The sequence below is a fragment of the Gadus morhua genome, chromosome 11 (assembly GCF_902167405.1).
Source record: "Gadus morhua chromosome 11, gadMor3.0, whole genome shotgun sequence".
Classification (NCBI taxonomy): Eukaryota; Metazoa; Chordata; class Actinopteri; order Gadiformes; family Gadidae; genus Gadus; species Gadus morhua.
The window spans coordinates 15,726,212-15,741,157 of NC_044058.1; the positions used below are offsets into that span (position 1 = coordinate 15,726,212).

General features: G+C 43.4%; 1 protein-coding gene across 2 annotated transcripts in view; it reads right to left on the bottom strand.

The window, feature by feature from the left end:
* Positions 1-14,576, bottom strand: part of bckdhb (branched chain keto acid dehydrogenase E1 subunit beta) — a 41,133-nt gene extending 26,557 nt beyond the window's left edge. For both annotated transcript variants that reach the window (XM_030369810.1, XM_030369811.1), the window contains exons 1-8: positions 14,339-14,576; positions 13,873-13,950; positions 12,517-12,585; positions 9,531-9,664; positions 7,911-8,066; positions 5,902-6,010; positions 2,162-2,259; positions 417-527 (exon numbers count right to left, since the gene is read on the bottom strand). In XM_030369810.1, coding sequence (XP_030225670.1) covers positions 417-527; positions 2,162-2,259; positions 5,902-6,010; positions 7,911-8,066; positions 9,531-9,664; positions 12,517-12,585; positions 13,873-13,950; positions 14,339-14,525 — 942 coding nt within the window. In that variant the 5' untranslated portion in view covers positions 14,526-14,576. The remainder of the gene's footprint in view (positions 1-416; positions 528-2,161; positions 2,260-5,901; positions 6,011-7,910; positions 8,067-9,530; positions 9,665-12,516; positions 12,586-13,872; positions 13,951-14,338) is intronic.
* Between the last annotated feature and the right edge of the window lie 370 nt (positions 14,577-14,946).

Below are 14,946 nucleotides of genomic sequence, written 5' to 3' on the forward strand. Positions count from 1 at the left end.
ATCACTACATTACATTTCTATGACCTTGATTAACCTGCAGGATTTGGCCTCATCAATTTATCCTACGCCTTTCAAATAATGCATTGAAGAAGCAATTGACCGGCATTGGAAAAACACAATTCATTCACAAAGCTAGGCCCACGTGGAACCGTTTGGGTGCCTTCTTGGCTACCATCCTTGCCAGGCGAGCCAGGAAGAAACCCTGTTAGACAGCCGGCACCAGGAAGCACCACATTGTTTCAGAGAAACAAGAGGATGGTTTAACAAAACATTTTGAATGTGAATACTGCGATAATTGGATTCAATGGTTTCACTTGAAATTTGTCGTTTAGGTTTTCTTTGCCAACAATGCAACCTTGATAATGGGAAAAAACACCAAAAGACCAGATGCACAGAAGTTTTGTGCGTGCATGTACCTTGCATATGGTCTCTGTGTCCCAGGGCAGGATCGTCTGTAGGTCAATGAGCTCGCAGGAAACCCCTAGCTTCTCCTGAGCCATCTGGGCCACCTCCCGCATCACGTGGATCTGGAACAGAGTTCATTCACAGAGTGAGCGACGCCAGGGCACCCAGTGTTTTGCATGCTTACAAACACAACCCCGCGCCCACAACTCACTGAATCAACAGAGAAAAAAGGGTCTTTAAAACGCATTTACACCGTGCCGTAGTCATTATGGCCATTTTGTCAGTGATAATAAAAAAAGACAAATTTAAGACTCAAATTCTATGTCAAGCGGTTTGTGGACTTTTTAAATCAGCTCGGCACACAAGCTGCATTCTTTACTTACATCGAAGGAACGCCAATGACGGCACTAGCTAGAAAAGCTAGCTATGTTAGCTATCCAATTATCAAACAGTGGGCGTGTCTCGTTTCACCCATATCAGCCCAAAACACTTTTAGAATTCTCATAGGGTTAGATTCACGCTGAAACATGTGTTCACATGCACTTGAATTTTTTTTATCGCTGCTTATTTCTTTCTTGGACCAAATCTCGAATGTCTAATATCATTACCTACCGAGTTGAAGATATTTGATAAATAAACGGCAAATCCATCTGAATGAGGGAGAGGTGCAGTAAGCGCCACTGGGGTACAACGTGACCCTCGTGCCACAGAGCTTTAGTTGGCATTAAGGGAATCAGGTTTATACAGGCAGTACTTGAATGTTCCTACGAGGTCCTCCGTCACATCCAATGGAAAGTCTGATCCCCCACCGTTTTACGTTGAGCATCTATGGCTGTTGGAACATACTTTTAATGCCTGGTGAGAGCCCCTGGGGAGTGGAGCTGCTGTGGGAACACAGACCTAATGGGGGTCCTAATGACCTAAACCAGGATGAACAACAATTGTGGCTACCTACGGGGAGTCCAAATAAACCACTTCAAAGACCTCCACCCGCGCCGAATGCAGCCAATAAACAGTGAGCAGTGGGTCGCGCCGGTGGGCTCTTTCCTCTGCATCCAATGAACCCATCGCATCGACTACCGGGGGCGAAACAGGCTAATCAGAAGAATCTGCTGGGAGGGTTTGTTCGGTGGGGAGCGCTTTCACCTAACTGCCGCGGTAGTCGTTTCTCCCGTCGGTTGCATCTGCGCCGTCGACTGATAGGGGACGTGTGGGAATAGGCCGGGGTTATGAACGCAACGTAGATAGTGCAAAATGTAGTGCGGCTCCATTTACTGTGGCTCTCTCCACCCCCTCCCCACACATCATTTACAAGTACCCAGCGCCACTCACATCAGATCTCAAACCCCGGTGCTAGTGCATAAGGGTCATTTCAGTCCTTTACCGGGCCTGAATAAGCCTTTTAAAGTGGCAAGGCGAACACAATCTTATTCAGAAATGGCCATACTAAGCCGTGTAATACAATATCAAAAGAGTGGGGGAAAAAGGCAGGGGACAGCGAGAGAGGAACAATAGGCCGGCGAGCCGGAGGCCAGTGCCGTCTCGAGAGGAGAACATTGAGGTTGTGAAAACGCCTGATTGGCTGTGGTCACGGCCCGCCGTGCTGAGATCCCCGGGCGAGGGGCTTGTCATCGTGTTAAGGTGGTAATCCATGGCTGGATGTCCGGAGCCATTTTAAAATGTCAGCGGGCAGAGCGGGTGGTCCACTCGTTCCGTCTCTCCCTCTTCACGGACTAATCTGCGCTGCGTCCCTTACCTGCGTTCCCCAGGCGACCAGGGTGACATCACTTCCCTCCTGCAGGATCTCGGCCTGCGAGAGCGGGACGGTGTAGTGTTCTACCGGGACCTGTTCCACTGAAAAACAAAAAGAACAGCCGGACCGACAATGACGTGAGGTGATTAATTGTCTATGGTGGGGGTAAATTCTGTCCAAACGCATACATAATTTCATCTGAATTATCCAGGTACTTCACTTGAGAGATGGGAGCAGATGACAGGAGAGGCTGAAATCATAGCCCCGCCGCCCAGGAGAAGAGTACTGTGTGGCCTGTTACAGACGATTTCCAAGCCTTTTTCAAGAGTCATCACTTAGTGGGAGATTGTGCTTTTATCAGCAAAAAACCCAACACATGACCTAATGATATCCTTTGCCAAAACACAAAACTAACTATAATTAATCCCAACTACAAAACATTGGTGGGATGGAACCGGGTTTGGGGAAAGGACCCACATAAACATACACTCAATCAAAAAATTGAGGTGCCAGGAAGTTTTCGCCTTGAATCAAAGGCCAAGACAAAGTCCATGCAAGTACCAGGGTTTGTATAATATTTTACAATCTCGTTGGAATACTCAATTGAGCGTATAAAATAAATTCAGTGAAAGGTATTTTAGGGGAATATATTAAGTGGCCTCAAAAGTACAGATTTAAAAAAATATATCCTCTATCCCTAATAAACCACACAGATTAAATGAAGTAAAACTACTTTATTTTTCCTCAACGCAAATGCTCAAACCGGAATGTGGTACTTAAAAAAAAACACAATCTTCCAATCTCAGTCCAAGAATTAGTAGCTTTGGCTACCAAAAAAGGTAAAGTACCAGATATTTAATAAGAGAAATATGGGATGGCCTCTCTGACCTATCTTGAGATTAATTCACAATGACTTCATCCTTCCTGTTCTGGAGTAGTGCAGTGTGGGGGGGCTGTGCTGTTTTGCATTTTGACACATCATTGGCTGCTTCAGGACCATGGTACCATTTCCTACAATGGCAAACGTTACCAGTTGAAAATGAGTGCTATATTTGATAAAGTGCGGCCTAGTCGGGCCTTCTGTGGCTGTAGTACACTGGAAAAGAGAGACCGTCTCTCTCCGCTACAGCAAATAATGAACTCAAAACCCCCAAAAGAGAGACTTCTCCGAGCCATGTGGCCCTGGCCTATTTAACAGACTCAATAGTTTCCTAAATGCTAGTGTCAAAATTTGACTTTAATACACATACGAATGTCTGTTGTAACAGCTGGAAAAATACACTTTTTGGTATATGAAAACAGAACAGCCTTAAATAGGTCCTGACGCAAACATATGCCATTTCTACAGCATTCAAACTGTTCTGACCGACACACACACACACACACACACACACACACACACACACACACACACACACACACACACACACACACACACACACACACACACACACACACACACACACACACACACACACACACACACACCAGCATTACCTAATAATAATACTTGAGAATAACTTTTGTACTAGCACTACAGTCCTACTGGACACATGGCAGAAACAGAATTCCAGGAAAGCACAAGCAACTTCTTGAGTGTTAAAGAACTGAACCGTTAAAGACACAGATTTATCTGAGATGCCAAGTGCTGTAAAACAAATCAACAGACCCCATGACTATCAACATCTGCACCCTCTGACCCCTTGTACTCGCTGTGCAACAACCAAATCACCACGGGAGATAATTATACCATAAATCTTAACGGATATCACTGAAAAACACATCCAAACGAGAGCTAAACACTCCGGTATCGTCTGGCTCGCATGGAGCCGCTCAACTGTAAAGCTGAATTTGAGCTTGCAATTTACTCGTTATTAGGAAATGTCTACCATTGAACTAATGTGGTATTACTCCACACAGCGTGCGATTGTCGAGATTACCCCGTTATCGCAAGGGCAAACAATAGCCAGGTGTCGATCCCTCTCGGGCCTGTAACTTGCCCAGCAATCATGTGAAAACAGGAAATTATTGAGCAGATCACAATGTGATAGTATGCATCTGCAAGTGAAACAGGGCCTTGAAAATCAAACTAAATATATGTATTTATTGTGGGATGAGCGACTTTATTTGACATGAAGTAATTTAATAACGACTGCATGGCAACAAAGCGGCAGCCATGACCGCCTGTTTGTTGAAGGTTGTATCAGCGATTCTAGGCCGAAACATAAATGCTCAAATTCATCTGATCCCTCTGCAGGATCCGCTAGCTTCACGCCCCATAGCAGGCCTTAAAAAAAAAACACGTCTCTGTAGTCAGCCTGTTCTCCGAGATTGTACCCAAAAACATATGGTACTACCAACCACTCAAAACCAAAATAAATAGTATTCCAACCGATCACCGACAAGGGGTGGGGTTCTGCGATGCGTTCATGATAGTTTTTACTGGATGCCTGAAACAAAGAAAGGAGGGGCGAGCTGGCTCTGTTTTTTCGGAATCTCGCTTTAAATACCATCAGAAGTGACGTCACCCAACATCTAAAGGCGGCTTGCAGTGGGTGGATGCAAAAAGATCGGACACCGTTCCGAAAAAATCTTAATCCAAAGTCAGTACATTTCTCAAGCAATTCAGCTTCGTAGGGATCCTGTGTAAAACAAGAGTGGACATTGTAGTATTTTTTCAGTCCGTGTGGCTGCAACATGAGGAAATACTCTGGCCGCCGAACACTGATTCACCACGATATCAGCCTCGGCGCTGCACTTTCATAGTTCGACAATTACATGTGGCCCTTTAAAACAGGAAGAATCAGGCATCATAAATCATAAACCATGTGTGAAAACAAAAAAAGTGGCCGACCAACACATCGAGAGGATGCCTGCCCCAGTCAACTTGTGACCAGCTTCTGATATAAAAAGTGGGGCTGTGGCACGAAGACCATGCTACTAATGGGGGCAACGACAACAACAAAAACGTTGCCAAAAAGGTGAATCTGCCATCAGATTCAAAGAACACCCATCCAAAATGAACCCATGTAAGGTCAAGGGACAGTCTCATACAATGCAAGGTGGAATCTCGACAAAGTTGTGACTCAATAAAAAAACCACACCAAAAGACAGTGTTTTTCTGCTCTCTGAGTGCGGATGGACTCAGAGATATCCAATTCAGTGGAAAATGTTCCCACTCCAGCGAAATCTAGATACTGCTTTGTTTCAGTTGTACATAGAGAGGGAATAAGAAGAACAGTTTACGGTCCATTCGGAGCAGCTGGTACACACTTGTGCTCCTGCTGAACCCTCTCTCGCTGCTGCATCCAGAAACACTGTTTGTTTGTCTGGCTTCACATCCATTAGAGAAAGTGGGACATTTGTTTTGAAAAACATGTGGCGGTTTTGTAGCAAACCAGAAAGGTAGGAATGTGAGGAAGCAGGAGGGGTTAAGATTGAGGGGTTCTATGCCCAATACGTATGTAGCCTGCCAATGCCTCCCCATCAGGACCACAACCCCCTTGCTGCCCTGCTGCTCGGATCATGATCAAGCAGACCTTTCCTGGTTCACAATTTATTTGCAAAAAAGGTATTCATTAAGCAATGCATTCTGTTTTTGCAAATCATTATTTTGAAGAAATTACACAATTATTATCAATCTTCTGTCCTTGCATCGCTATTCATATCGTTTGAATAATGACACCTTTCAAAACATTTTCAACAATGTTGTTAAACAATAAACTTAACTAAACTGGGCTTACCTGCTGCTCTGTAGAGGATCTTGGGCTCAAAGAATATGCAGGGGTTCTCGTCAGCAATGCAGGACAGGAGCAGTCCCTTGGCCTGCACCGGACTGCGAGGCACTACAACCTGTAGCATAAGCGAGAAGCCCACCGTGCCCATTAGCCACAGCAATATGATTCCAACTCTTAATGGAACCTCTCCATTAAATATGGATCCTGTGTGGATTGCTGTGATCTTCTAACCACACAGTTTAGTACTACCCAGTCGATCCATTTACCAACTTTGGTTGGATCTGTCATTGGCCGAAGCGGTTCATTTTCTATACAGTTTTTGACAATTTGCAAACTCACCGTCCTTGAGTTTATACTGAAATGAAAAGTGAATAATTCAAATTTGACGAAGATATAATTCTAAGATAAGAAGTACGGATACATTTTTGAGGTACAAGCACGATTATTAAAATTATCTGTGCCTTAATTTTCGGACTATAAGCCATGCCTTTTTTTCCCCATTCTTCGATTCTGCGGCTAATCTAAGGATTTTTACAGCTAACGGCCACTAGGGGACCTCCTAAATCTAATGATTTTACAGGTTACAGTCCACCAACTTTAACTCTATGGGCTCTATGACCGGTCCGCGCCCCCCGCCACCTTTAAGCGGCTGGCTGCAGTGCGGCTTATATATGTACAGATCATTCAATTTAGCTGCTGCGGCTTATACTCCGGTGCGCCTTATAGTGCGGAAAATACGGTATATTGTTCCAAGAAGTATAAAATGATGTTCCTTGGCCTAGGTAAAGAAATTAAAGTCATAGGAGCCTCAAAGACACTATGGCCCTACATAGCAGAGTGCATTTTTTGCTGGGGCCACACTATATAAAGCAGACAACTTCTGGCTATAATTGTCTCTGTTGTCTTGCAACACTTTAGGGAAAAGATGACATTTAGTGGGCTGACCTTTGCCAAGAAGACAACAGAAGAAGCTACATCTGTTGGCGATGGATTCAAGGAAAGATTAACCACAGTTGAGGAGGGGGGGCGGGGGGGGGGGTGAGATGTCCAGTGGAACCCCATAAACTATGGTTGACATCCCTTTCAACATGGTGGGCCCGCAATGCGTGTCCCCTGGCAGTCCCTTTATTGCGGACCATTATATTGGCCTGTTTTTTTTATATTATTTAAAAAAAACTGCATATTTACTCAGAGTGCACATTTCCCAGCTTAATGACGCATACAAGCACATCCATACCGAGCATCGGATGGGCCCAGGGTTTTTGTCGCTATGATTAATGTAAAAACCTTTGCTTTCACATTTACTTCCGTGTTTAAAAACACAGAAGGATTAGGTGCATACCACTTTTAATCATGGCAGGGATATTGCAGAGAAAAGGACCGGATCAAGACTCGTATGACCTATAAAGAAAATGTTTTCTGAATCAAAATCAAACGGATTGAGGTTGAACTGTTTGATTTCAACCAGAACAGATTTCTGCCAGATTATTGATTGTTTGTACACCAATGCCTTGTTAATATCTAACATACAAACAAAATGGAAAGATTGTAAGCATGCCATTACAGATGTCCGCCAGCAGAGAAAATCAATTTGGCCCCGCCAGGGGTAGTAGGTATTAGTTTTTTCAAATAAGAATGTCTTTGAAATCGGACACAACACAAATACATTTTTGGAGGGAAGGCGGATGAAATTCATTGCTTATTCCAGTCATCCGAATCACCAGTCCAGCTCTCGGGTCCAACCAGACCTTGCATAATCTCCAGCGCGAAAACGAGCCATGTTTTAATCAGCATGAGGTAAATGTGGAACATCTCAAATCAAGTTGCACCGCAAACCAAATAACAAAACGTGATGTCTAAAATGCCCTTCGACCCCATCAATATTCAGAACCAAAAAGGTATGCTCAACTTGGATGTCAAGAAACAAAAGCCAACCTCAAAGGGAGATTTGGCAGAGGGGATAGGGGACCGGGCAGCGGCTATGCCGACTAGAGTAAAAGCAGAGCGCTGCGGACCTTGATGCCAGGGCAGTGGGCGAAGAAGGCCTCCGGGCTCTGGGAGTGGTACAGCGATCCGTGGCCCACGCAGCCCCATGGAGCTCGGATGGTCAGCCTTCCGCAGTCAAACAGGTCGCCTGAACGGTAGCGGTACTTGGCCGCCTCATTCACGATCTGGTGAATGAAAGGTGGGGGAAAAAATGAAAAAGGGAGGAATTATAAATTTTTTGCATGCATGATTGGAACAACTTCCCCTCACCTTAAATATCTGCACTTTAAGAACCATTATTACAAAATATTACCGATGATTGACGTGGTCTCGGATTCTTTCCCGTGCATGACTTTTACATGCACATATCTTTTGAAGGGAGTGTAAAGGTCGCAAATAAGCCAAAAACGGAATTGAAGGATATGACTGCATATTTCTTTTTAAACTGCCTTAATAAGGGGTACGTCAGAGGAAAGATGATATGCCCTTTCTGGGAAAACACATCGTCTCTGCTTTACATCTTAAAGCTATTAAAATTAAAATTTCCGTTCAATTGAAGTGTCTGGGGGTTTCCTTCCTGCCACGCCCGTTACCCACTGTCTCCTAAAAAACTCTCCTGGTGCATTCAGGTAGGTTCTTTCCCTATCTCTTCACAGGAATATATATTCGTGACGTGCTGAGAGTTGGTCCACAAAGACAAATAGCAGAGAAAAATATATGCTGAAACGTTTTCCCTTATGGTGTGTGTTTTCAGCGTTGTCGCGAGGAGGCATCCATCTTGTGGAGAGTCGAGGACAACGGTGACGCACAGACATGGCTACCGAAACCCACCCATTGCCTCCGCAGGTTAGCCCATTGACGTCACATTAATCTCCCTCACCAGGTGTTGACGTGGGAGACATACCCATGTAAAAAAAAAAAAAGCGCACCCTTTCTCACACACACACACACACACACACACACACACACACCACCCCCCCCCCCCCCCCCCCCCCCGGCTGGAACCAAACCAAATTGAGCCCCCCCTTCCATGTCCCCACCATCCCCGTTCATAGCCGAGCGTTTCTGATTAAATTTTATTCTCGTATCCATTGTGCCGAAGCCTAATCTCTTTCTTGCAGTAGAAAGTGGGAGGGTGATAACATATGTTAATTACGCAGGATGCTACTCGGGCAGGTGTTCCTTGGGCTCTGTGTAAACCTGAGGCAGGTTCCAGGGACGGGAGATTCAGCACAGTGTGCAGCGCACACAGCAGCGGGCGACCATGTATGATCACATCTACAGAAGAACAGAGGGCATGTTGCAACTCTGGATAATGGCCCATTATAGATACTAGATTCTAGATAAGAAAGCCCATGACACATATACATCATATATACGAGCATGACCACAGGCACACACCGCAAGCCAACGTCTTCCCAAAACCTTCTAGGGGTCATTTAAATTAAGATTATTCATTTGCGTTTTTCAGTAATTTGAAAAATTCAATATTGTTTGAGCACTTGATTTTCCTATTAGCAAACATTTATTGATCCAGATACAAGATCCAGATACAGTCCGACATAGTTATATGGCTAGAAAACCGTTTTCTTGGTTTATTAACTATCAACAGCATCTTACTCACACCGTTAATGTGAGCCAACATGTACCTGGTCAAAAGCTGGGTATATGTAGTCTGCAAACTGGATCTCAGCAATGGCTGTGGCCCCAGCGACCGCAGCACCGATGCCAAATCCAACGATGCCTTGTTCACATAATGGAGTGTTGAACACTCTGTCTTTACCTAGTTGGGAAGCAATACAAGTAAAAAATTAACATTGAGATGAATTATCCAGAAAGGACGTCGTTCAATTGACCTGCTGCTAAGTCACGCTCGGACAAACAAACCAGACTAAATAACAAAAAACATGAAAAAATGTCTGCTGAAATTTTTTCTTTATATAGCAGTATATCGAAGCAGGTTTTGGATAAGTTTTGGGCGAAAAATTGGGGTAATCTTATTTTTTTATAGCAAAAACTGTCAGTGACAGTAACTAAGCTAGTAGAAACTGTCCTGGCCATGAAATGCAGCTTCAAATTAAAAACCCAAGTCCAAAAAAGGAATGCAGACCATCAACTTTTAGACTCGGCATTAAAAGGTTCTACATCTGACCAACGAAAACATCCTTGAAACAGTAAAGTATGCAGACATGGTTAAGGTGAATTGTTGTAGTTATAACAAAAACACACAAGTTGTGTCTGCTGAGTGACAGCTTGGCTATGGAAGTGTACTAATTAAAGAGCACACCCTAGGGATCTCTTCGACCAATTTCATAACAGAAAAAAAAAACAGTTTCCATACAGGGATGTTGAATGTAGGTTCAACTGAGGTTGCAACCTGTCTTATCTTGGATCCAGCCGTCATACTATGTTATAACAGAACCTTTGGGAGGAGACAGCAGAGCGCCTTGGCCAGAACCCAGAAACTGAAAGGGTGGAGTTAACGCTTTGTTCCCCGTTTTGTTATGGAGGTTTCTACTGAAGAGAAATTTGCGCACGTGGATGAAGCTTTAGGATTTTATCATGTGGATTTCTATAGCGGACAGTCTACATGGTGTTGCTTTTAAATCTTTGCAGACACTTTTTCTACAGCTGACTGCGTTTGTCTCTTACTCACATATAGATCCCCGCCTCCAGTAACATGATTAATGGAAAAAAATATATAAAGCAAAATAAATTGAAACACCCAGTTTGCCCAGATTTTAGCTTGTCTGTCACATTTGAGATATTATTCTTTATTCTTATTTGAGGGACTACAACCTTCCCAATCCAGTCCTTGATAAAAAAAAAAAATGTCAAAAGAATGAGATGTTCAAGATTTGCACCTCAAAACTTTTGATATCGTTTTTTTACCTACAGAGATTAAAAATATACAAGCCAAACAATATTTTTAGTATTCTGTGACCCTCAATTGTTTTACCTCCATAATGATTCAATCGACCTGCCATTGGCCGAAGGCAGGTGCTAATTTTGTGCTCATTTTGTACCCTATGCATCATATCACATAACTTGTCCAAATGGATTGGGTTCCTTTATAGAATCCTGCTACAGCTACACACATATCCCTCCTGAGCACCAGAGATGGGCCACAGACCAGTGTCGGAGGCCGTGGGCCGACTTATTCACATCAAAAGCAAATGTGGGGTTGTCGAAACGTTCAATACTTATACGTTTAATACAAAAGAAAAACTGACCACTGTTGAAAGAACTCAAGTGCCAAGCAGATGACCCCCTTTTGTGGTACTTAAACAAGACTGAAGCATACCCTGTGACTTAGAACAGAGGGAAAAAAAGCGTCCTATTCCCCACCCTGTAATTTTACAAAGTGCTGCAAGAGGGAGACTCTAAATTTGGTCTAGGAATGTTATTTTTGTTCTTCGCTTTGTGTAATTGCCAAGAGTCCTTTTCAGCTTTTGATGGCGACTTGGCTTCTTAGCGGCAAAACTGTGGCCTCGTGTGCCCTGCTCTGGGACCACACAAATGATTTAAGAAACAGTTTGTTTGTTTGGAGGACCAGGGAAGGTGATCTAACCAAGTGAAGGGTTTTGCCATTCACCAACCCTTTACACAGCATCACTAAGACAACCACGGTGTCTGTATTTCCAAGTATTATGTCATCAATTGTTACAAAAATAAATCAAACAAAAAGCCAAGAAGAAGTCAAAAGAGGGTTTCCACAGTACAACAGAATAGCATTCACAAAATCCCTGGCTGTAGCGCACGTCACAACAAGACGCTAGATTGCTCATCCAAACACAAGCCGGACCCGAACGCAACCTTAAAACCTATTTGTCGTGCTAGGTGACCTTTGCTAGTCCGTGCTGTCTGACACCGGCATTCATATCAGCAAGGGAGGCTAAACATCAATGAGCAGGCAGGCTGGTTGTAGAGTGGAGACACTGCAGAGAGTTGTTTTCTGGAGAACAGCACTCAACGGTAGCCTGCAGCAGAAAAGTCTATATCACAGAGGTTAATGCATCCCTCTTGCAATTGTGCTGTCCATCTACCCCGACACTGTACCCCCCAGTGGTATAACGGCTGGAGGTGGCAGATGTTTGTACCATTCTTTTCAGTAGTGAGAGGGATGAAAACAGCTTTGTGCTCACCATCATCCACATGGATGAGATGGAAAATAATGATCCCTCTGCGAAGGTCAAAACCAATGACGTCAATGAAAACAAAAAGGCAAAACTGGATTGTGTTGGTTTTAAAGCCATTACAGGAGGGGGAACAAAAAGCCCTCATCATATAGCAATTGACGGGCTTGGGCAATGTCAGCTTTGATAAGACTGGAGTAAAACATCATGGTTGCAAGATATTCGAACAAATGAGAATAGAGATGATGAACACATGAAACTACATTAATTATCAGCAACATCCCATTTCGCTAACCACTAATCAGTTGATATTAAAATGTATCAATACATCTGTGCAAAGGAGTTGGGAAAAAGAGGCATTACAGAAAGGTAAGACATTAAAAAGGATATATTGCCACCTAGTGTTTAATACGCGTTACGCAGGACTAGAGCGCAAGAAATAGTGTCAGCATTTGACTGACATTTCTTTAGAAAAATGGAAGGTAGATCAAGTTCTTACCATATTTGTCACGAAGACCCACTGTGCAACGGAACACTCCTCCAAAGGCCACATCTTCTCCAAAGATGACTGTGGGAAAGACAATGTCCATGGGTCTATCAGTGTCGATATCACAATGTCAATGTCACATACAAAAGTTGATGGTTCGCATTGAGGTGACAGAATCAGGAACTTCCTTGAAGCATTGGTAACAGCAAAAATGCTTAATTATATATTATATAGTGCTTGTAACTCCCGATGATGTTAGTAGTAATGGGTTTTTTAAGCCATCATTTGGAAATTAATCGTGAAATGATTTTTCGTTATGGGGAGACTGTTGATTTGGAACTGTAACAGCGTTACTCAAGCGAGACGTGGCAAAACAAAGTTTTCATTAGCCTAGGTTAAAGTAGTTTTACGAAGCAAGAATATGGCAAACCAAAAAAAACATGTTGTGGTTAGCTATTGAGGTGCAGACGTTCCTCTCTTTGGTAGCTGACGAACGGGGAATGCGAGGCGTTGCTTTCATGTTGCGTCGCCATGACAAACAGCTACATCGAGTGGTACTTAAATCTCCACTGGATAACGAAGCAAAAAGCGGATTAAGAGTATGGCAGTACCAATAGTGGAAATGCGCAATTAGATGCCAAGTTAGAAAAACTTAATATTTTCAGTTGGCATAATCCGTTTAAAATGTATATACATTTTTTGAGCGTTCAAGGTCATTCAAGTGTATGTCATTTCATGCAAGAGAGACGATAATGGTCAGCTATCACCTCAACATGAACAAGGAAAACTTCCTTAAATGTTTCTGTAGCTGGCTGTCAGCGGTCAAAGACTGTATGGTAGCGGCACATTGAATTTTCTCCAGTCTAATTTTTACTTAAATGTTAGTAAAGATGAAAGCAGTAAGGCATCCTAATTTCTTTGGCTAAAATGTGAAAGTGCACAATGATGTGAACAACTCATTTTGGTGTTTATAAAGTTGCTAGAATAAGGGGAAACAGTGTCTTTGAAGCAACATTTTTTCTGGGGGAGGACCCCCAGACCCCCCCTTTAAATTATGAGCCCAACTATTATTTTAAGTGCCACATGGAGATGTAACAAGTGCCCCGATTGGGACCTTCAAGGCAGCGCTTGCTAAGGTTAGGGGATAGGACCTTCCAGGCAGGGCTGCCTTTAAGACTCCGTTGGGGGAACAAAACACTATCAAGTTAGAAAAGCCACTGTGTCTGCTGGTGGGGCCCCATGTTGTCCAGAATGTGCCCTTTTTATTTTTTCGCCCCTGCCCTTCAAACAGTCTGAGTCCGCCACTGTATCAACAACAAATAATCCCATGACGCACCTGATGTGAAAGGCCTATTGAATAATTTGTACCTGCTGTAGGATCAGCGGCAAGGGTATTGTCCAAGGCACTGGTAACAGACTGGAACAGGTTCATCTTCTGAGTTGGGCCTATCAGTGGAAGGTTGAAGAGGGTTCAATGCTGTCCATATTTTTAGACAACAGACGCATGCACATGAAGCGATTCACAAAAACACAATACAACTATGGTAGGCACGAAATACTCAAAGACTGTTAATGTGGATTGACATATGTACAAATGTAATACAGCATAAACAATTTATAAACTGGTAATGTGACCTCGATTTAGTGGCTATAACATTAGTGGAAGGATGACGACTATATCACATGCCACATAGATGACCGCCTTAGTATCTTGTTCATCCAGTATGAGATGAACAAGAAAAACCAGAAATGACATGGTAATGTTCAGATAGAACAATGATACACTAGTATGACTATACATGTAACCTGTTAGCTGCCGAGCTAGCCACCTCACCGTACTGTGTGGTGACAGGGTCAGGCTGGAAGGTGAAGTGGGCGGCATGTCTCCGCTGGGACTTAACATGCGAGTTACATGACGTCAAAAGAGTGACCCTCAATTGGTTGTACGATCCACTCTTTACACTTGAAATATAAAGTTTTGAGTTTGCCCCCCGAAAAAGAAACCGTGCAGAGGCCGCCATGTCTGTTGTTATGGTGGACCGCAAGGAAGTACTTTATGTACGTAATCATCCAGCCATCCAATCAGAGCCTGGACGCGAGGGAGCCTCCTGTGATTGGCCTTCAACGGGGGTGGAAGCAGCAGAAAAGGTATAAGCTACATCGGAGACAATAAACCCATTCACAAACAAAACGACCAGCATGCCCAAAATACAGTTGTCCAAGGCGTTTCTTTGAGTGACAATCTTCCATTCTGTTTGGCTTCTTTCAACATTGTGCATTTAATTACAAAAACTTGTACATGCCTTTATCACTAGTAAGCTTGATTACTGCAACGGTCTCCTTACAGGTCTCCCAAAACAAACTGAGGAAGCTTCAGCTTGTTCAGAATGCTGCTGCTAGAGTTCTAACAAAGACCAAAAAGTTTGAACATATTACACCAAT